This window comes from Pan troglodytes, chromosome X (assembly GCF_028858775.2).
Source record: "Pan troglodytes isolate AG18354 chromosome X, NHGRI_mPanTro3-v2.0_pri, whole genome shotgun sequence".
Classification (NCBI taxonomy): Eukaryota; Metazoa; Chordata; class Mammalia; order Primates; family Hominidae; genus Pan; species Pan troglodytes.
The window spans coordinates 17,393,005-17,416,590 of record NC_072421.2 but is presented as its reverse complement, the minus strand read 5'-3'; the positions used below and the strand labels follow the sequence as shown (position 1 = coordinate 17,416,590).

At 42.3% G+C, this 23,586-nt stretch overlaps 1 protein-coding gene across 4 annotated transcripts in view; it reads right to left on the bottom strand.

Annotated features, from left to right (window-relative positions):
- TXLNG (taxilin gamma) overlaps nt 1-23,586 on the bottom strand; it is a 58,466-nt gene that overhangs the window by 15,172 nt on the left and 19,708 nt on the right. For 3 of the 4 annotated variants that reach the window (XM_054676209.2, XM_063803831.1, XM_054676210.2), the window contains exons 2-4: nt 10,449-10,752; nt 9,072-9,163; nt 1,038-1,208 (exon numbers count right to left, since the gene is read on the bottom strand). In XM_054676209.2, the coding sequence (XP_054532184.1) occupies nt 1,038-1,208; nt 9,072-9,163; nt 10,449-10,752 (567 nt within the window). The remainder of the gene's footprint in view (nt 1-1,037; nt 1,209-9,071; nt 9,164-10,448; nt 10,753-23,586) is intronic. The other variant, NM_001251862.2, reaches the window with a different exon arrangement.

Here is a 23,586-nt window from a genome sequence, read left to right as displayed (position 1 = left end):
GCCATCATCTTAGATGGGTCGGAAGAGATCCTGCCCCCTTGCAGCTTACTTTCTGGGTCACACCTACTCCCTAAAGGGCAAAGGACAAATGGAATCCTCATCTCAAAAAGCTTCCTTTCTGTAACTACTTTCTGATGATTAAAAAGAAAAAACAAAAAAATTCAAAGCTTACTTTCAATTCTTGCTAGGATATGAGTGTCAAAAGACCTTTACATGTCTGAACTGTTACCAGCCTACTCAAAATATTGATTTCCTATGGGGAAAAAAAAAAATACCACTTACTTTGACATCTAAATCCAAGGGCTCAAAAGCAAAGAAGGTAATAATGGCTCCCATACCAGGTGAAGATCCATTTCAAGAGTGCACTTATAGTCTAGGGCCTTGGGAGTTTGTTGGGGCATAAAGGGAGTTTATTGGGGCATAAAGGGCATAAAGGGAGTCTGTCCCATTCTAAGAGGCAGATTCCTTCCCACGGCTCTGCTCCTTTCCTTCTTCCCCTGTTGATATCAATGAATCTTTGGATACCTATTCCCTCTTCCTTTACAATCAGCCAAGGTATAAGTGGTTTCCTAAAAGTACTTAGCAACTGAATGGCTGGGGGTGGGCCAGTGGAACTGGGCAATGCTCCACCCAGGAGCTCAGCAGTTCTCCCTTCCCAGACTGTCTGTTACTAGTTTCTCATTTCACTGCAGCTTTTCCTACTTGGTGATCAGCTGTATCAGTGCTCAGCAGAAAACTGGCAATTCTGAGCTTCCTAAGCCATGGCTCTAAGCAGGAGGGCCTTGAGCGTAGATTCCCGGGAGCCAAGTATGAGGCAACTAAGGTGCTCTTCCTTCAACAGGAAACCAAAACTTACGTAGAAAGAATTGGTCTTACATTTACAATGACCTCACACAAGGCATCAGGCCAAGCAAAATAAAAAGCAAGGCAGTATCTGTCTCCAAGTAGAGACAAGGATTTATTTGAGATAGGCACAAGGTTGATTATGAAATCAGATAAGTCCCTCCTGAAAAAAACAGACAAATGAAGCAACTAACCTTTAACGTCTTATTGTGACGCTGAAGTTCTCTGCAAAGAGACTCTAGCTTGCTTCTTGCCAAGATAGCCTTGCTATGTTCACTCTGCAAGTGAACTTTCTCTTTCACAATCTGGGCTTGCTTCTTCTGCAGGATCTTCATTTGCTTCTGAACACTCCTGCTCTCCTCCAGCTAAAATTCATAAGCACTTTGTATTTAGGAAGTACAGTAAAAATCTTACAGTTATGGCTAGAATTATAATGAGAGCTATGGAACACATTTTCAAAAAGTCAAATACTATGGTTTAATATATTATTTAAATTGTTTCATGCCATGCTACACTGCCACCCTTCTCTTCTCTTCTCTTCCAGTTGTGACAAAAAAGTAAGCAAATTTAGGGCAGCAGAAAATAATCAATCTTTTTCTTTTTTAAAAAAAAATCCTTTAGACAGATTTAATTTTCACAACCCTTTATTATCCAGATTTTATAGAAGAAATGTATAAGCCTGGAGACATTAATAAGTTGCCTAACATTCTTTAATTAGTACAGATAATCAGTAAGGGCTCCGTGAGGTGGGATTTGAACCCAGCAGCCTGAATCTCTGGCTTTCTTGACTTCCGTATTGGCCTGCTATCCCCTGGGGTCCTGAATTTTGCCAGCTTTCTGACTTCAGACACTGATCACAGATCTTCTCCCTGCTTTCAACCCAACAACTCACAAGCAACATGGGCTCCTCAACTTCCAGCTATGATCTTGTGCTTTTTGAAGGATGATGCCCTTCAACTGGATACCTCCTGCCCCTGAATTTTCCTGGGCCCACTGGGAACACTGCCCAAGTATTCCAGCCTTAACCCTTTGGAAAATAAACCAGCTCCAGTTCTAGCTGAAACCTACTCCAATGTTGAAGGCCAGGAGTGACTCAGTGCTAAAGCCAGGCATGTCCCGAATTGCTGTTTGCTGGGTGAATGTCTGTCTAGATCATTTCCTACCTGGCAAAAAACCTGCTGAAATCCAAATATTTTAACAATCAATTTATTGTGCTTTGGGGTTTTGATTTTTTTATTTTCATTATCATTTTTTTAGATGGACTATTATTCTGTTGCCCAGGCTGGAGTGCAGTGGCACAATCTCGGCTCACTGCAGCCTCCACCTCCCGGGTTCAAGCGATTCTCCTGCCTCAGCCTCCCGAGTAGCTAGGACTACAGGCACCTGCCACCACGCCCAGCTAATTTTTGTATTTTTAGTAGAGACAGGGTTTCCCTATGTTGGCCAGACTGGTCTCAAACTCATGACCTCAATTGATCCACCTGCCTTGGCCTCCCAAAGTGCTGGGATTACAAGCATAACCCACCATGCCCGGCCGGGTTTTGCTTTTTTGAGATGGAGTTTCACTCTAGTTGCCCAGGCTGGAGTGCAATGGATCGCGCCATTGCACTCCAGCCTAGGCAACAAGAGTTAAAGCGATTCTCCTGCCTCAGCCTCCCAAGTAGCTGGGATTACAGGCATGCGCCACCACACCCAGCTAATTTTGTATTTTTAGTAGAAATGGGGTTTCTCCATGTTGGTCAGGCTGGTCTCGAACTCCCGAACTCAGGTGATCCGCCCACCTCGGCCTCCCAAAGTGCTGAGAATACAGGCATGAGCCACCGTGCCCGGCAGGTTTTTGTTTTTTTAAATGATGCTTTAGGAGTCAATACCATCAAGTTTTACACCCACAGGCTACTATACTGAAACAGTCATCAGAATCTAAAACTCAGTAAACAGCACTCAGGGTTCTTTGTAAGAAGAACTGCTGCAGTTTTGGGTATGGAACAAATCAGTCTGTTTCAAGGTTAAATCAACATGAACAGATAAGATGGCAGCCTTACTGACCTTTCAATAAAGCTTTTACTGAAAAAGAAAATGATGCTGAGTCACAATTTGAAGAGCAAGAGTGACATCTTGTGGCCTACCAAAACATATCACGCATCCTTACAGCCACATTTACAGATATTAAAAACACCTTTACTGAAATTCTTGCAGGAAAAAAAAATCATTGTTTTTGCATAATTTTGTAAAGCAAAATTACTGCGAACTGTACACGGCTGCCCAGTTTAAGAGGCTGCAGGTCCGGCACATACTAGCTGTAATTTCACCAGGGTGCAGAGCTCCTGCCTTTCCTGACCCAGGGTTAGCGCAATCCTGAATCCGGTGTTCATTATTCCTTCGCTTTCCTTTCTATATAATTTCATTTCATCTGTGTGTACTTCTCTAAAAAAAAATCCTTTTGGTTTTAGCTGTTTTGACTTTATTGTAGCTAGTGCAAATGAGGAATTGAAATTTTCATTTAATTTACACTAATTTAATAAGCCACATGTGGCTGATGGCTACTGTCTTGGACAGCACAACTCGATTACATTGCTAGGACTCATCCACATTGTTGGCGTGTAGCTGCAGATCAGGACTTAGCAGATTTTTTCTGTAAAGGGCCAGCAAGTAAATATTTTAGGCACTGCAGGCCACATATGGTCTCTGTCACGTGTTCTTCTTTATTTTTAAACATCTTAAAAATTAAAACCATTCTTGTGGGCAGTGTAAAAACAGACTTCGGATGCATTTGGCCCACAGGCTGTATAATATTCCACTTTTTAAAAACACAGCACACACACAAACATACCACACAAAGTGAGAACCTGTCTCTAAAAAATAAACAGTGAGCCATGATTGCGCCACTGCACTCCACCCTGGGTGGTAGAGTGAGACTCTGTCTGAAAAATAAACAAACAAGTAGATAAAAAATAAAAACACACCACACATACACACAAAACTCTTTATTAATCCATCTTCTTGCATCAACAGGCATCTGGGCTGTCTCTAGGTTTTGTTATTACTCACAGTGGTATGAACATTCTCATGTGTTTCCTGGTATACACGTGTCAGGAATTTCTCCTCTGTGCAAACATCAGAAATGAGGTTGCTGGGCAATGATTTCTAAATGTTTGATTTCACATGACAATGGTGAATTGATATTCCCAACAGCAATATATAAGAGACCACGTAGATCCACATCCTCTCCAAAATGATCAGATTTCTTCATTTATGCCACTACAATAGACGTAAAATGGCATCTCACTGTGGTCCTGATTTGCATTTCCCTAATCACTTATCAGGTGGAACATCTCTTTGAATGTTTATGGACCTTTATGTTAAGGTATCTTTGTTTTTCCACTTCTATGAAATGTCCCTTTCATGTCTCTCATCCAGCTTTCCATAGGGCTATTTGTCCTTTTCACATTAGTGTTCTTTAGATATTCTTGATACTAAATCGCCTGCTGGTTATATTTGTTGGAAATATGTTCTCACCAGTTTGTAATGTCGTCTCACTTTTTTTTTTTTTTCTGAGATGAAGTCTCACTCTGTTGCCCAGGCTGGAATGCAGTGGTGCGATCTTGGCTCACTGCAACTTCCGCCTCCCCAGTTCAAGCGATTCTCCTGCCTCAACCTCCTGAGTAGCTGGAACTACAGGCGCGCAACCACCATGCCTGGCTAATTTTTTTTTTTTTTTTTTTTTAGTAGAGACGGACTTTCACCATATTGGCCAGGCTGGTCTTGAATTCCTGACCTCGTGATCCGCCTGCCTCAGGCTCCCAAAGTGCTGGGATTACAGGTGTGAGCCACCGCGCTTGGCCATCTTCTCACTTTTTTTCAGGGCATCTTTTGACGAAAACAAAGTTCTTAATTTCAATAAAGCAAATTTGTACAATCTTTCAGTGCTTTTGTGCTACAAGAAATATTTCCTAAACTCAAGGTTGGAAAAATATTTATCTATTGATAAATCAAAATAATATCTACAAATTTCAAAGCTTAATTTTTGACATTTAAGCCTTTAATCTATTTGGAATTGATTGTTGCCTCTGGTGTGTAAGGATCTAATTTTACTTTTTCCTCAAAAGGATAACTTTTTTTTTTTTTTGGAGATAGCATCTTGCACTGTCGCCCAGGCTGGGTTGCCATGTGGCACGAACTCACTGCAGCCTCCAATTCCTGGGCTCAAGCGATCCTACCACTTCAGCCTCCCAAGTAGCTGAGACTACAGGCGTGTGTGCGTGTGTGTGTGTGTACAGGGTCTTGCGACGTTGCCCAGGCTGGTCTTGAACTCCTGATTGTAAGCAATCCTGCTTCAGCCTCCTGAAGTGCAGATGCTACAGGGCTGAGCTACCATACCTGGCCAGGACAACCACTTTTTAAGTTACATTAATATCATGAGGATGGCAATTCTCCCCCAAATGTATCTACAGATTCTGTGAAATGCTCTTTGAAATCCCAAATAGTGCCCCCCAACACACGGAACTACTAAATTGAATCTAAAATCTATAGAGAGTAAAGGGCCAAGAATAGCCAAGATACTTCAGAAGAAAAGAGTAAGGAGAATGGAACCTACCCAAGCATATATTAAGATTATTATGCTATAATAATCTATACAAACTGACTACAGGATGGGAAAGAATAGCATTATAAAGTACTTAAGGATCATGTTAATGGTATCCACAGCTAAAAGCAAAATGCTACAATTTCATGAATCCATGTGATCTGGTGAACATGTTGGCCACCGGGTCTCTCCAATGGACAATCCCAGTTACAGTGCACAGAAATCCATTCCAACTGCTCCACAAAACAGTTATGCATGTCAGTGCAACAAGCACAATGACATCAGATGATATATGTCATAAACGGGCAGAAGACACTGATGGCAAAAGGGAAGGGAACTTTTCAGAATAATCCTTGGGAAAAGGCTGTGACTCCCTTGGTGACCTCACATATATATACTCCACTTTTTTTTTTTTTTTTTTTTTTTTTTTTGAGACAGAGTTTCACTCTTGTTGCCTAGTCTGGAGTGTAATGGCAGGATCTCGGCTCACCACAACCTCTGCTTCCCAGGTTCAAGTGATTCTCCTGCCTCAGCCTCCTGAGTAGCTGGGATTACAGGTATGCGCCACCACGCCCAGCAAATTTTGTATTTTTAGTAGAGACGGGGTTTCTCCATGTTGGTAAGGCTGGTCTCGAACTCCCGACCTCAGGTGATCCGCCTGCCTCGGCCTCCCAAAGTGCTGGGATTATACGCCCGGCCTATATCTACCTTTTAAGTGAAATATGTGTTGCTTCAAGAAATCAAGCTTTAGAACATTTTCTGGAAACAATACACATTTTGTCTTTCAAATTTTTGGCACAAATCTGTATAAAAGAGAGATTACTCACTAGGCAAGTCTTCAATGTGTCACATCCTGAAATGAACACAGTCATTACTGCTGGTGCTTAGCAATAACCTTATCCACAATCAAAACAATAAAACCAAAAGCCACAAACAAAAACACCCTAGACCCCTGCTACTTCAAGTGTGATCCAAGGTCTGGCAGCATCATCACTGTTGCCCGGGCATTTGTTAAAATGCAGATCCTCAGGCCCCAACCAAGGCCTAGTGAATCAGAATGTGCATTTTAACCACAAGTTCAATGATCGGTGTGAGTCTGAGAACAACCACCCCAGATCACTGTTTGTTCTCTCTTCTAACCAATTCATGGCTGTCTGTCATTGTCACATCACTGGATGGGGTAGCTAACCTTCGACACTGCTTTTTCTGGTTTTTACTCTTTTCTCCATTTTTTCTTTTCCCTTCTCTGTTCTTGTCTTTCTTCTTTTTCCGCCATTTCTTGCATGATTCTCCCCATGTGAAAGGCACCAAGGGGGACTGGCTTCCACAGCCAATGGAAGCATTCCTTTCCTGAAGCCATCAATCCAACCACGCTGTGTTTTCGGCCATCTTTGCATTTGTGACTGCTCTGGGACATTTTCACTGATGCACAGGGCGTCCTGTTGCTACAAATAGTGAAAGGTGCCAAGCTGCTGAATGCCAGCTAACTGAAGTATACCTGGACCACTTCATAAACTAAGGGAAAGTAACTGTCTTTTTTTTTTTTTTTTTTTTTTGAGTCAGAGTCTCACTCTGTCGTCCAGGCTGGAGTGCAGTGGCGCAATCTCAGTTCACTGCAAGCTCCGCCTCCCGGGTTCACGCCATTCTCCTGCCTCAGCCTCCCGAGTAGCTGGGACTACATGCACCCGCCACCACACCCGGCTAATTTTTTTTGTATTTTTAGTAAAGACGGGGTTTCACCGTGTTAGCCAGGATGGTCTTGATCTCCTGACCTCGTGATCCACCCACCTCGGCCTCCCAAAGTGCTGGGATTACAGGCGTGCGCCACTATGCCTGGCCTGTAACTGTCATTCTTGAGGCAATAAACTAACAGAATTCAGTTTTTTTATTTTTTATTTTTTTGAGATGGAGTCTCGCTCTGTTGCCCAGGCTGGAGTGCAGTGGCACGATCTCGGCTCACTGCAAGCTCTGCCTCCCGGGTTCAGGCCATTCTCCTGCCTCAGCCTCCCGAGTAGCTGGGACTACAGGCGCCTGCCACCATGCCAGGCTAATTTTTTTTTTGTATTTTTAGTAGAGACAGGGTTTCACCGTGTTAGCCAGGATAGTCTCGATCTCCTGACCTCGTGATCCGCCCACCTTGGCCTCCCAAAGTGCTGGGATTACAGGCGTGAGCCACCGCGCCCGGCCTCAGAATTCATTTTTTTAGAGCCGATCATTGATTTAAAAAAAAGTAATGGCTTATGATATGGAATTAACTGTTTTAACAGATGAAGATGCATATAAATTGTACATGATAATTCACCTAAGTATGTCACAAAAGGCAATAATTTTAGCATTTACATTAGAACCACTCATTCTAAAAGTTTCCCACAACCATTCCTTTAAAGGGTTCTATGATTTTCCCATTCTTCAATTCAAATAGGATGGCAGGGTTTCCAAGTTGAAACTGCCTTCACGGGCCAGGCACAGTGGCTCATGCCTGTAATCCCAGAACTTTGGGAGGCCAAGGCGGGCGGATCACAAGTTCAGGAGATGGAGACCATCCTGGCTAACACGGTGAAACCCATCTCTACTAAAAATACAAAAAATTAGCCAGGCGTGGTGGCACGCGCCTGTAGTCCCAACTACTCAGGAGGCTGAGGCAGGAGAATAGCTTGAACCCGGGAGGCGGAGGATGCAGTGACCCAAGATCGCACCACTGAAATCCAGCAGCCTGGGTGACGGAGCGAGACTCCGTCTCAAAAAAAAAAAAAAAAAAAAAGAAAGAAAGAAAGAAAGAAACTCCAAAAAGAGAATTAATGCTACCTGTAATACCTGTAATATAGCTGAGAATGGACGGGCGCGGTGGCTCATGCCTGTAATCCCAGCACTTTGGGAGGCCGAGGCGGGCAGATCACGAGGTCAGGAGATCAAGACCATCCTGGCTAACATGGTGAAACCCCATCTCTACTAAAAAATTTAAAAAACTAGCCAGGCGTGGTGGCGAGCGCGTGTAGTCCCAGCTACTCAGGAGGTTGAGGCAGGAGAATGGCGTGAACCCGGGAGGTGGAGCTTGCAGTGAGCTGAGATCACGCCACTGCACTCTAGCCTGGACCACAGGTGAGACTCCGTCTCAAAAAAATAAAATAAAATAATATAGCTGAGAACAAACTCTTTGATAAGGTCAATGTTTCTAGAAAATGGAAAAAAGGATGCTTGACACATAGTAGATGCTAAAGAAGTATTTCTGAGACAAAGTATTGTTTTAGCAGATGATTTCATGTAACTCACAATCTCAATCAAAACAGTCCTCAATCTCTAGAATTCCCTTAGGAAAAGTTTAAGACAGGAACCACTACACCCCAACTGAGTGGCACCTAAGGCATCACAACATAGCAATGGAAAGGCTGACTTAGACTCTAAAACTGAGTTTTAGAAAATCTATGCCACATCTTAGTATTACAATGTTCCCTATATATTACCTCATAAAATGAAACTATACAACCAATAAAAAGCCCCAACAAAACAGATTCTCTTCTTCAATTTCAGAATAAAATATAATTTTACATTTAAGGCCATATTAAATTTGTACTTTAAGAAACTTATCAAGCACACACACATTTTGCTATATTTTATATGGCTCTCACATCCTTGGCTTAATACTCACAAGATCAGCATATTTCTTACAGAGAGCTGCCAGCTTCTCCTCTGGGGTTGAAAGGGTGTTTAGGGCTTGCATCAGTAATAAAACTTCTTTTCCTGATGATTAACAAGAAAAGAAATAAGTCCCAGAAGAATGAGATCAAATCTAACCTGTAAATTCTACTAACAATTCCCGTGCTCTGACATCCAGAGTAAACTAATTTACACCTATGATTATAAATAAGAGATTTACCAGCTCAATGAAAAAGGCAATTTTTAAATTCTGGATTAGCAGGCCTCGCTCCCCTCCCCATACCCACCCCAAATTTCTTAACTCATTCACTAACACTGCGAGCTATTTATAAGAACTCTTGTTAAAAGCTTATAAATTTCCTTGCCTAATCACTGATGTCCAAGTTAAGACAAAGGGCAAGTTACAAAGGGCATGGAATTTTTTTTAAAGCTTCCTCCTAACCAAGTTCGAATATAGAAGCAAGTTCAAAGGGAGTTTCAGTTGGTACTACACTTTGCCAAAGACACACATAATCACAGGAGAACATACCTTTTCCTACGAACAATTTAAAAACGTGTGCTTTTCTTATGATTTACTAAGTATATTCTGTGTGTTAACTAAGGTTAACTAACCAAAGGATGACAAGATAGCTCTTCCCGTGGGGAAAGACCTTAGCAATACTGTAAGGACTTTGGCAGAGAGAGGCAGGTGGCTGAGATTAGGAGGGGACTAATGGCATTTCGAAGTAAGGGGTAACCTTTTATTTCTTAAGCTAGGTGATAGGTACCATTTTTATTTTTTTAATGTTCATTCTTATATGTAAGATACTGCATCAAAATATATATCTCAAAATAACTCTGACATACAGACTGCTATGGGGGAAAAAGGGTGACTTCAAAAAAGAATGCTTTTCTACTCACATAAAATTGTATTAATGAAATCTTCTCTCATTTAACCCAAGGCCAATAAGACCTTTAAGAGACGATTGAACACAATTACTGAAAATGATCAGAAATAACTGCAATGTGGCCGGGCACAGTGGCTCACACCTGAAATCTCAGCACTTTGGGAGGCCGAGGCAGGAGAGGACTGCTTGAGCTTAGGAGTTTGAGACCAGCCTGGGCAACACAGTGAGACCCTGTCTCTACAAAAAAAAATTTTTAATTAGCCAATTCTTGATTATTTGGAAAAAAAAAAACTAAGCGTCCTCTCTGCTGTTTTCGCCTCCTGCACATAACTGCAGCAGACACATGGACTGACCTCACCAAAGACACTAGGTGTGTTGGCTAAGCACCTCTAAAGTGGCTGTGTTCAAAATTATCTGGGCTGCAGAAAACACAAGTAAAATGATTAGCATGTGAAACGTCCAACCACTGAACGGATTATTACCTAAAGTTTTTTCTTTGTTCCTGTTGCACTCTGAATCTTGCTGACCATCAGGGGGATCTGTTCGAGCTTCTCCCCCAGGGATTTCCTCTCTTGACTCTTGCGTGCAGTATGCTGGGCTCACCAAATTCCTGTTCTCTGTTATAAAGTCACTGCCTTCCTCCTCTTCCAATGAATGCTTGTTACTTGTGCCACCACAATTTGAGCCTTGATGTTGAAGAATATCATTTGATTGAGAGTTACACAACATATCTGCTTTCACCCCTAGCCCACAAATTCCAGCTTCTTCCATTGTGCCAATTTCAAACTAGAAGAAAGGAGAAGGAGAAAAAAGATGGAGAAGGGGTTAAATCTAATGTAATCAATGTTTACAAGCAATGGAACATCATAGCCTGATAGTTTTTTCTTCCTTAGTGGTTTGCAAAATTGATGTAAATATGGTACTTTCTAGGTTTCACTGAGAGGTGACCTAACTATAAAGTATAAGGAAATCAGTTAAAATGAATCACACAACTATTCAGTACCAAAGGAGGCAAGAAACCCATTTAGTTATAAATCTAAATTGATTTCCACATAAAAATTCACCACTTAACATAATTAGCACCTTAACAGAAGTGAAACCGTCCCCAGTTAATGAATATTAATTATTCTAATCTTATCCTTAAGGAGACAGTACAGCAGGGATGGCTAGCTAGCTATCCATCAAAACCCCATGCTCCCCCAAGTTCCTGTGGAGTTGGCACTATGAGACAAGTGCCCAGCCAGGGACTATTCCCCAGCCCCCTTACACCAAGGGGCGACTTCCACGTGAAGTTCCCACCAACTGAATGTGGGCATAGGACACGACTGTCCAAGACTTTTATTCTTAGAAGCACAAGTTCTTTCTCAACCATCTCTCCCCGACTCTGGCAAAATGCAGACATCTCCAAGACCCTAAGGGATGGCAGAGCCACAGGATTAATGCAGCCTGGGACTCCATATCCTACGTACATACAGGAAAGCCACCCTACTTACAAAGAAAACCTACACTGGACTATAGGTGAACAAGAAATAAACTTCTCTCATGCTAAGCCATGGAAATTTTGAGACTGATATTTTAAGCAGCTATCCCTGCCCTAATACACATGGTAAAGATGCCTTTATTCCAGTATGTTATTCTTATGTCAGTAACTGTCTTCTATCACATTGTTAACCCTATTTGAGTTTTTTCCCCTTGTGAACACTTCCTGGTCATGATGTGGCACAAATTTAAATTCTGTGCATTTACTCTCTGTATGAAAGAGGGCCTCTTCCTTTTCTGAATAATACTGTTGAGGTGAGGAGGTGTTTAGTATCCTTCTCTTATCACAAATGGACAAAAGCTACTTTCAAAATTTATGGGAGAGCAGATATTTGAGATTTTAGGTTATAATCATTTTGTGCAACTGAAGAACTCAAAATATCAAAGTAGGAAGGGATAGAGAGGTTAAGGAAAATAAAATCTTATATTTTATAGTCTAATGTTGATAAATCCAGTACTGTGCTTTCATAAGAACAAATTGGCAAGGACACTTTGAAAAACTCTTTGGCAATATATGGATACCTTCTAACCCAGTTAAGTCTACTCCTGGGATTTTGCCCAAGTGTGTACATATGTGTATCCAAAGGCCAAGAATAAAGGAGCACTATTCCTAATAGCTCCAAAATGGAATCAACCCAAATTTCTATCAGTAGCAGAATGGATAAACTATAGTATCAAAGCAGTGAGAATGAACTACTGTTGGATGCAACCACATAGATGAGTTTCACAGACCTATGTTGTGAAAAAGGTGCTAGAAGAGTATCTACTATAGGAAATCATTTATGTATAAAGTTCAAAAACAAGGCAAGCTAATAAATGGTGCTAGAAATCAGGATAGCGGTTACCATTGGGGATGGGGCCTCCTGGGGTGCTTGTAGTGTTCTATTTCTTGGTCTAGATGAGGTGACACATTCACTTTGTGAAAATTCATTAAGCCTAACATTTATGATTTGTATACTTTTCTCAATTTATGTATTTCAGTAAAGTTTATTTTAAAAGTTGCAATTTATACATTATTCAAGAAGTAAGAGGAACCAAAACAAATATTTTCCTCTAAGAAGAGAGATTAAAGATATGCTGCTTTTCATGACACTTTTAAAATAATGTGCATGTAATACTTTGACATCTTAAAAAAAATTAACACATTAAAGGGAAATGGGTTATCTATTTCAGAGTTATGGTTTGATGCCACACTCTAAGCCTAATTCAGATAGAAAAAACTTACAAATACTGAAACTCTTAAGTTATTTGAAAAGATTTTAAAAATTCACTTCCATATGTATCATATTCTATAGAGCAATGTTTCTCAAGCGTAACCCATAAAGTTTTTCAAAAATTCACAATGGCACGCATCGTGGGGCATGCTTGTAGTCCTAGCTATTTGGGGGCTAAGGCAAGTTTGAGGACAGCCTGGGCAATATAGTGAGACTTCATCTCTTGGGGTGGGAGAGGATTCACAATCAAGTTTTAGGAAAAATCATTTGTAAGATTTCACTACTGTAGAAACTTCTTAAAATTGTTAATAGGCCGGGCGAGGTGGCTCATGCCTGTAATCCCAGCACTTTGGGAGGCTGAGGTGGGCAAATCACTTGAGGTCAGGAGTTCAAGACCAGCCTGGCCAACATGGTGAAACCCCGTCTCTACTAAAAATACAAAAATTAGCTGGGCAGAGGTTGTAGTGAGCCGAGATCGCGCCACTGCACTCCAGCCTGGGTGACAAAGTGAGACTCCATCTCAAAAAAAAAAGAAAAAAAAATCATTAATATACCCAAATAACATACTATAGTAGTATTATTATTAACAGAACAGATGCAAAGTGATAATTCAATGCTACATTTCACATGTAACTACTAGTTTCGCCTCTAATCAAATATTGAAATGTCATGTACTAATTGGGCGCATAGATATATAAAGAGACCCTTTACACAAAAGCAATAGAAAGGGAAAAAGTGAGTACTATCAATACCATTTTCCCCAATTTAAAAAAAAAAATTTCGGACAGGCGCAGTGGCTCACGCCTGTAATCCCAGCACTTTGGGAGACCGAGACGGGCAGATCACAAGGTTAGGAGTTCAAGACGAGCCTGACCAACATGGTGAAACCCCACCTCTACTAAAAATACGAAAATTAGCCAGGCGTGGTGGAGCATGCCTGTAATCCCAGCTACTCGGGAGGCTGAGGCAGGAGAATCGCTTGAACCCGGGAAGCGGAGGTTGCAGTGAGCTGAGATCGCACCACTGTACTCCAGCCTGGGTGACAGAGCGAGACTCCGTCTCAAAAAAAATAATAATAGTTTCAAATCTATTCCCTGAAAACCATTAGGTATAAGAATGGCACTATAGGCCGGTCGCGGTGGCTCACGCCTGTAATCCCAGCACTTTGGGAGGCCGAGGCAGGCAGATCACTTGAGGTCAGGAGTTTGAGACCAGCCTGGCCAACATGGTGAAACCCCATCTCTACTAAAAATACAAAAATTAGCTGGGCATGGTGGTGGGCGCCTGTAATCCCAGCTACTTGGGAGGGTGAGTCAGGGAGAATCGCTGGAACCCAGGAGGCAGAGGTTGCAGTGAGCCGAGATCGCGCCACTGCACTCTAGCCTGGGCGACAGAGTGAGACTCAGTCTCAAAAAAAAAAAAAAAAAAAAAAAGAAAGAAAGAATGGCACTACAAAATTATAATGTTGGCCTTAAATATTGATGAAAAGTGTATAAAGAGGTAATAGAAGGGCTGGGTGCAGTGGCTCACGCCTGTAATCCCAGCACTTTGGGAGGCTGAGGCAGGCGGATCACCTGAGGTCAGGAGTTTGAGACCAGCCTGATCAACATGGTGAAGTCCCGTCTCTACTAAAAATACAAATTTAACTGGGCGTGGTGGTGCATTCCTGTAATCCCAGCTACTCGGGAGGCTGAGGCAGGAGAATTGCTTGAACCTGGGAGGCGGAGGTTGCAGTGAGCCTAGATCACGCCATTGCACTCCAGCCTGGGCGACAGAGCAAGACTCCATCTCAACAACAACAAAAACAAACAAACGAGAATAGAAGACTGCTTATCTCTAACACAGAATTTCTCAGACACTTAATGATAATAAAACCCACACAATCCCAGAAAATATGGTGTCAAGCCGTATCAAAAATACAGTGAGCATGAAATTCGTAGAAAAAAGGGGAAGCATAAATAATTTTCACCAAGAAAACCCTGAGGCCTGTCCTAACCCTGAGGCTACTTGAGGAATGAGATTGGTTCATTTGTAGTTTTTCAGTTCCATTAGCGATTTATTTTGTAACACCTTTATTGTGATATAATTCACATACCATACAATTCCCCAACTTAAAGTGTACAGTTCACTAATTTTACTGCATTCACGAAGTTGTGCAAACATTACCACAGTCAACTTTGCAACACTTTCATAACCTGAAAATGAAACCCAGTTCTCCTTAGCTATCAACCCTTAATGCTTCTATAACCTTCAGCACCAGGCCACTAATCTAGTTGCTGCCTCTATGGATTTGGCTATTCTAGATACACTTCATATAAATGGAGCTATACAATATGTGGCCTTTTGAGTCTGCCTATTTTTTCTTTTGAGATGGAGTCTCACTCTGTCACCCAGGCTGGAGTGCAATGGCACGGTCTCCGCTCACTGCAACCTCCGCCTCCCGGGTTCAAGCGATTCTCCTGCCTCAGCCTCCCAAGTAGCTGGGATTACGGGCACCCGCAACCATGCCCGGCTAATTTTTTGTATTTTTAGTAGAGAGAGGGTTTCACCATGTTGGCCAGGCTGGTCACGAACTCCTGACCTTAGGTGATCCACCTACCTTGGCCTCCCAAAGTGCTGGGTTTACAGGTGTGAACCACCACGCCGGGCTGAGTCTGCCTATTTGCATGTGGCAAATTTTCAAGATTCCTCCATGTTATAGCATGTATGAGTATTCCATGCATGTAGCTGAATAATATCCCTTATACAGAGAGACTACATTGTATTTATCCATTCATCAGATGGACATGTGGGTTATTTCCAATTTTTGGCTACACTGTATTTATCCATTCATCAGATGGACATGTGGGTTATTTCCAATTTTTGGCTATTATGACTATTTCTTTTTATTTTTTTTGAGATGGAGTCTCGCTCTGTCGCCCAGGCTGGAGTGCAGTGGTGTGATCTTGGCTCACTGCAATCTCCATCTCCCGGGTTCACGCCATTCTCCTGCCTCAGCCTCCCGAGTAGCTGGGACTACAGGTGCCCGCCACCACGCCCAGCTAATTTTTTGTGTTTTTAGTAGAGACGGGGTTTCACCGTGTTAGCCAGGATGGTCTCGATCTCCTGACCTTATGATCCGCCTGCCTCGGCCTCCCAAAGTGCTGGGATTACAGGCGTGAGCCATGGCGCCCGGCCAATTATGACTATTTCTGCTATGAACATTAATGCATTCATTTTTGTGTGGACATTTCTCCAGGGTACAGTCCTAGGAGTGGAATTGCTATATGGCCACTCTATGTTGAACCTTTTGAGGAACTGTAAGACTATTTTCCCAAGCAACTGTACTTTTTTTTTTTTTTTTGGAGACGAGGTCTCGCTTTGTTGCCCAGACTGCACAATGCAAGCTTACTGCAGCCTCAACCTCCTGGGCTCAAAGGATCTTCTCGCCTCAGCCTCCCAAAGTGCTGAGATTACAGGTATGTGCCACTACGCCAGGCTCATTTTTTTTTTTTTAATTTTGTAGAGGGAGAGTCTCGCTATGTTGCCCAGGCTGGTCTCAAAACTTCTGGGCTCAAGCAATCCTCTTGCTTCAGTCTCCCAGGGCACTAGGATTACAGGCGTGAGCCACCACGCGCAGCTCATTGGTACCATTTAAAATTCCCACTAGAAGTGTATGAGGGTTCCAATTTCTCCACATCCTCAGCAACACTTGTTATTATTATTTTTTATAGCCATCCTACTGAGTGTGATGGTACCTCACTGTGTTTTTGATTTGCATTTCCCTAATGACTAACAATATTGAACATCTTTTCATGTGCCTATTGGCCATTTGTATACCTTCTTTGAAGAATGTTTTTCAGATCTTTTGCCCATGTTTAATTGGGTTGTTATTTTATCGTTGGACTGTAAGAGTTCTTTATGTAACTAGCTACAAGTCCCTTACCAGATATATTTTTCAGATGACTTCATGGTTACCTCAACTTGGAAGAAAGGAATAGGACTGGCGCAGTAGCTCATACCTGTAATCCCAGCACTTTGGGAGGTTGAGGCGGGCAGATCACCTGAGGTCAGGAGTTCGAGACTACCCTGACCAACATGGAAAAACCTTGTCTCTACTAAAAATACAAAATTAGCCAGGCGTGGTGGTGCAAGCCTGTAATCCTAGCTACTAGGGAGGCTGAGGCAGGAGAATCACTAGAACCTGCGAGGCAGAGGTTGTGGTGAGCCGAGATCACACCATTGTACTCCAGCCTGGGCAGAAGAGCGAAACTCCACCTCAAAAAAAAAGGCTGGCCGCAGTGGCTCATGCCTGTAATCCCAGAACTTTGGGAGGCCAAGGCCAGTGGATCATGAGATCAGGAGTTCGAGACCAGCCTAGCCAACATGGTGAAACCCTGTCTCTGCTAAAAATACAAACATTAGCCGGGCGTGATGGCACACACCTGTAATCCCAGCTACTCGGGAGGCTGAGGCAGGAGAATCACTTGAACCTGGGAGGCGGAGGTTGCAGTGAGCCGAGATCGCGCCACTGCATTCCAGCCTGGGACAGAGTGAGACTCTGTCTCACAAAAAAAAAAAAAAAAGGAATAAATATTCACTTATTTCAAAACATCATAAGGAGATTTAATTAAAAGTTACTCTTGTTTTCAGATTAAAAGTATACAGGTCATTGGCCAGGCACGGTGGCTCATACCTGTAATCCCAGCACTTTGGGAGGCCGAGGCGGGTGGATCACTTGAGGTCAGGAGTTCAAGACCAGCCTGGCCAATGTGATGAAATCTCGTCTCTACTAAAAAAAAAAGCAAAAATTAGCTGGGCGTGGTGGCGGGCGCCTGTAATCCCAGCTGCTCAGGAGGCTGAGGTAGGAGAATTGCTTGAACTCAGGAGACAAAGGTTACAGTGAGCCAAGATCGTGCCACTGCACTCCAGCCTGGGCGACAGAGCAAGACTACATCTCAAAAAAAAAAAAAAAAAAAAGAAAAAAAAGTATACAGGTCATTTACTATTACCACTATACAGCAAAAAGACAATATAAAGACTCAGGGTCGGGTGCGGTGACTCACGTCTGTAATTCCAGCAGTTTGGGAGGCTGAGGCAGGCAGATGACGAGGTCAAGAGATGATCAAGACCATCCTGGCCAACATGGTGAAACCCCGTCTCTACTAAACACATAAAAATTAGCTGGGTGTGGTGGTGCGTGCCTGTAGAGTCCCAGCTACTCGGGATGCTGAGGCAGGAGAATCACTTGAACCCGGGAAGCAGAGGTTGCACTGAGCCGAGATCGGGTCACTGCACTCCAGCCTGGCAGCGAGACTCCGTCTCAAAAAAAAAAAAAAAGCCGGCCACGGTGGCTCACACCTGTAATCTCAGCACTTTGGGAGTCCGAGGCAAGCAGATCACCCAAGGTCAAGAGTTCAAGAACAGCCTGGCCAACATGGTGAAACCTCGTCTCTACTAAAACCACAAAAATTAGCTGGGCGTGGTGGTGCATGCCTGCTACTCGGGAGGCTGAGGCCAGAGAATTGCTTGAACCTGGGAGGCGGAAGTTGCAGCAAGCTGAGATCGCGCCATTACACTCCAGCCTGGGCGACAAGAGGGAAAACTCCATCTCAAAAAAAAAATAGACTCAAGGAAGGCCAAAAAACTATTGTGTAATGCAGAATAATAGGTGGTGTCATATGGCATAAAGAAGAATATTAAATTAATCTGTATAGTGCACAAACACCACATCACCTATTTTCCTTTTAATTGTATGTCATCACTTCCTATTTGTAGTTAATACTTCCGATTTTTTTGTCTTTCCAGACACTCCTGCCTCTGAACTCTTATCACATATTACAATATCACGTATTTGATACATACAGCCTCCTAAGTAGCAATAGCTTATTATGCACAAATGGTACTCAAACGCCAACTGATGGGGAGCATACAGAGGCAAAAATGGCTGTTGAAAACAATCCACGAAAAGAACCTAGGCATTAATACACAAGTTATAGAAAATACCACTATTGGCCAGGCACGGTAGCTCATGCTGGAAACCCAGCAATTTGGGGGGCTGAGGTGGGTAGAACACTTGAGGTCAGGAGTTCAAGACCAGCCTGGCCAACATGGCAAATCACCATCTCTGGTAAAAATACAAAAATTAGCTGGGCATGGTGGTACGTGCCTGGAATCCCGGTTTACTCGGGAGGCTGAGGCACGAGAATTGTTTGAACCCAGGAGGTGGAGGTTGCAGTGAGCTGAGATCACACCACTGTACTCCAGCCTGGGCAATAGAGCAAGACTCTGTCTCAAACAAACAAAAAATGAAAATACCACTATTTTTATTTTATCATTAGAAGCAAGACAGTATTACATTTCCCTTCTCTCTTGTACAACTAATTTTGATGTGGTATTGGGGTATTTTTTACATTTGCTAATGAAAGATATACTTTGGCTCTACAAAATCTTTTTGTTTATTAATAAGCCCAGTTCCAACAGGACTTGATTCAAACCACAGTCTACAAATACTCTTGAAATAGCAGGCCCCAATTTTTCTACCACAAGGACTATTCAATTAACAACCTACTTGAGGCTCTGTACCTGGGCTATTGAATATTAAGCAAATTCTTAGGCCAATAACTTTATTAAATTGTAAATGATTTCTCAGACCTCATCTCTTCAACCAGAGAATTCTATATCATATGCCCAGTACAATTTCCTACTCTGTCTTCTCTCTCTGATGCCCATTCTGGATGCCTTTTCTTGGATCAATCTCTTATATAAATAATAGTAGTAGCAGCTAATACTTATACAGTAAATAGTACATCCAGGCACTACTGTAAGAACTTTCCTATATTAATTAGCTTAATCCTCACAACAATGCCACTAGGTAGGCACTATTATTTTCTCCATTTTAGAGATGAGCAAACTATGGCATGTAAAGTTAAGTATCCTGCCTAAGGTCACAGTTAGTAAACTGCAGGGCAAAGATTTGAACTCTAGCAGTCTGAGTCCATGCTCTTAACCACAAAAATATACTGCTTCATAACTACCTTCTGTCTACTACTGTTCAAACATCCTTCTCCTGGCCCAGCCATCTTACAGAAGCCTATTTAATAATGGGAAGAGATGCTCCCAAAATACGATGCACAAAAATGAATTACAAAACAGAATGTACTGTATATTTTGTATACGCACTATATATATGTATACAGATGCTGCTCAACATACATTAGGGTTACACAGTGATAAATCCATCCTAAAGTCAACAATGCAAGTTGAACCACAGTAAGCCAGGAACCATCTGTGTGTATGTACATACACACACAGAGAAGTGCTGGAAGAAAATATCTTGGCCTGGTGCGGTGGCTCACACCTGTAATCCTAGAACTTTGGGAGGCTGAGGCGGGCAGATAAACTGAGGTCAGGAGTTTGAGACCAGCCTGACCAACATGGAGAAACCCCATCTCTATTAAAAATACAAAATTAGCCAGGCATAGTGGCGCATGCCTGTAATCCCAGCTACTCGGGAGGCTGAGGCAGGAGAATGGCTTGAACCCGGGAGGCGGAGGTTGCAGAGAGCCGAGATCACGCCACTGCACTCCAACCTGGGCAACAGAGCGAAACTTCATCTCAAAAAAAAAAAAAAAAAAAAAAAAAAAACAACTATAAGATATCATTTTACACATCAAAAACTTCGACAACACTGTGGGAGGGGGTGTGGGGCATTCTCAAGCATTCCTGGTGGGAGGATAAATTGACTTAACCACCAAGGAGTCCAGTCGGGGAAGGGACTGACTGGGAACCAGCACAAGGGAACCTCTAGGGTGTTGGTAATGCTCTGTATCTTGATGGGGATTTCAGTTACAGAGCTGCATGCATTTGCTAAAACTTAGCACATAATGTACTTCTGATGGCTTCATGGGTGAAGGGACAGATAAATGGATAACTGAAAAAGCAACCGGAGTAAAATGTCAAAGGTAAAATCTAGGTGGTGGCAAAATTGATGTTTAGTATAAACTTTGCAGTAGCTTTGAAATTTTTCGTAAGATGTTGGAGGGAGAAAACATCAAGTCACATATGCTTTGATCCAGCAAATTCATTTCTTACCAGTTTTTCCTACAGATATACCAGTGCATTTGTGAATGACATAATACATAAGGTTATTTATGCAGCATTATTTATGGTAGCAAAAATTCAGAAATATCCTAAATATCAATAAATAATAGACCGCATGAATAAACTGCCGTACATCCATCCAATTGAGTACCATACTGTTAAAAAAAAGAATAAGGTGGTTATATAATTACTGGTAAGGACACGTTAATAAGGGAAAAAGCAAAATACCCTGTAGCACATACCATATGCCATGATATGAGGCTTGAGGAGGTATAAATGTATGAGCAGAGTAGTATATCCAATCTCTGGCCGGACACAAAGGAACATTACTGGAGACAAACTGGGTGAGTGGGGACAAGACTTTCACAGCAGGCGTGTTTTCACCTTTTAAGTTAGGTGCCATGAGTTACCTTTACAAGAGCTTTAACATGTTTTTTAACAGCAAAATGAAGAGCTCTAATATAGTGCCTTATTTGGAAAAACAAAAGGGGAGGAAATATTTATTTAAATTCCAATCTCAAATGAAAATGAAACCAACACTGAGTAGTTTCCAGATGGATTTCTATTAGAACCCTTCCCTGCAGAAAATCAAGACACAAAAGCTATGACATCTGCATCTTGTGAGCAGCATGTGTACCTTTTAGAGAAGCACAACACTGTGCTACAAGTGTTTGTTTACAAGAGCCTTAAACACGAATAATCCCCCACCCTAGCCACTCCCCTCCGGTCAAAGGATATATTTTGCAATCTTCCTTCCACTGTCTCAATACTTGGAGCTAAGAGGACTCACTAACTGACCAAGAGATGCCTTCAAAATGGGAGGTCACCAGTTTATCAATAATAAATGACAGGAGCAAAGAACAACTATCATAGAAATTTTTGCAAATGAACATGAGGAAGTACTCTGCATTCATCAACTACTTGTAATAGCTTTTTGGATCAAAACATTCAAAACTAAGAACATGGAAATTAAAACCAAAAGGAAAAAAAAATTTTTAGGTTTCTTTCCCTTCCACCAACACCCACATTCACTTCCTAATTATTTCAACTACTGCTTGCTCACATGAGCTCAAACACCTTTGACCAGGGCCAGGCATATGCAGAGGACACAAATTACCCAGTCCTTGCCAGCAAGAGCTAGAGTGGACCTTCAGAGGGAGCAGTTGGGAAAAGTTGTGTGTATTTCTGCATTTTCCTAGACAGACATCCTTAGCTTGCCTCAGATTCCCAGTCTAGGAGGAACTTATCAAATAAGTAAAGGGAACCTTTAGCACCTCAGGCTGACACTGTGTGAGGTGTTCTCAAAGTGACCCCATTTAACCTTCCCTGCCTCACTGAGATACAGGCCTTATTGTTCCCAGGTACAGAAAATGAGACTTGACGAGATTAAGTAACTCGCTCAAAATCATATTAAAATCAGTAAAAGGGGCTGGGAAAATTCAAAACCAGGTCCACCAAACTCAAGAGTCAATGTTCTCTCTATTACACTGTTTCCCTCACTTTATAAATCAGCTTTGGAAAATGCAAGTTCAAAGTCAAACAGATCTCTGACGCAGTTACAAAATAAATCTAAATTAAATGTCTAAAAATACACAGCACACTAGAAATACCAATATGCATTCAGAAAACATCATGAAAGATACGCAGAATTTTTAGCAGGGATTAACTCTGGGATTTAGGGAGGTAAGACATGTCTAATTTGGGGGTAGGGACAGCTTCAAATAATTTGAAGTGATTATTTAAGGAATTGGAGTTAGTTTGTTGTTGTTTTTTAATTTTGTGGTTTGTTTTTGTTTTGTTTGTTTTAAGACAGAGTCTCGCTCCATCACCCAGGCTGGAGTGCAGTGGCCCTATCTCAGCTCACTGCAACCTCCACCTCCAGGGTTCAAGCGATTCTCCTGCCTCGGCCTCCTGAGTAGTTGGGACTACAGGCGTGTGCCACCACGCCTAATTTTTTTTTTTTTTTTTGAGACAGAGTCTCGCTCTGTCCCCCAGGATGGAGTGCAGTGGCACGACCTCGGCTCACTGCAACCTCCGCCTCCCGAGTTCAAGCAATTCTCCTGCCTCAGCCTCCCGAGTAGCTGGGACTACAGGCGCGCACCACCACATCCAGCTAATTTTTTTGTATTTTTAGTAGAGATGGGGTTTCACCGTGTTAACCAGGATTGTCTTGATCTCCTGACCTCATGATCCACTGGCCTCGGCCTCCCAAAGTGCTGGGATTACAGGCATGAGCCACCGCGCCTGGCCAATTTTTGTATTTTTTAGTAGAGATGGGGTTTCGCCATGTTGGCCAAGCTGGTCTTGAACTCCTGGCCTCAGATGATCTGCCCGCCTCAGCCTCCCAAAGTGCTGGAATTACAGGCGTGAGCCACCATGCTTGGCCTTAATTTTGTGTTTTAGGATAAACCAAATTATCTCTAAAAATCTTTCCAACCCTTTGTTTCTAATAATTTACCCTAAGAGTTGTTAACTTCAACCAGGAGTGTACGGACAACAGTGTATGTGCAACCATGCTCGCTCTGCCCTGGGAGGGGCAGTGGAGGCAGAAATGGATGAGGAAATAGTGAAAGATATCAAAGATACCCCATACTCTCGGGGCATCAGCTATTGGTCTTATTTGGTTTTATAAAACATAAACCTTCCTCCTAAACCCTTCCAGTATTTTGAGGGGCTTTCACATTTCCAAATACAAAGTTTTACAAACAAGCCTATTATAAAAATTACATTGTCATGTGGCTAAATTACAAAAATGACTTCAGCTTTGTATAAGTCATTTAAAACA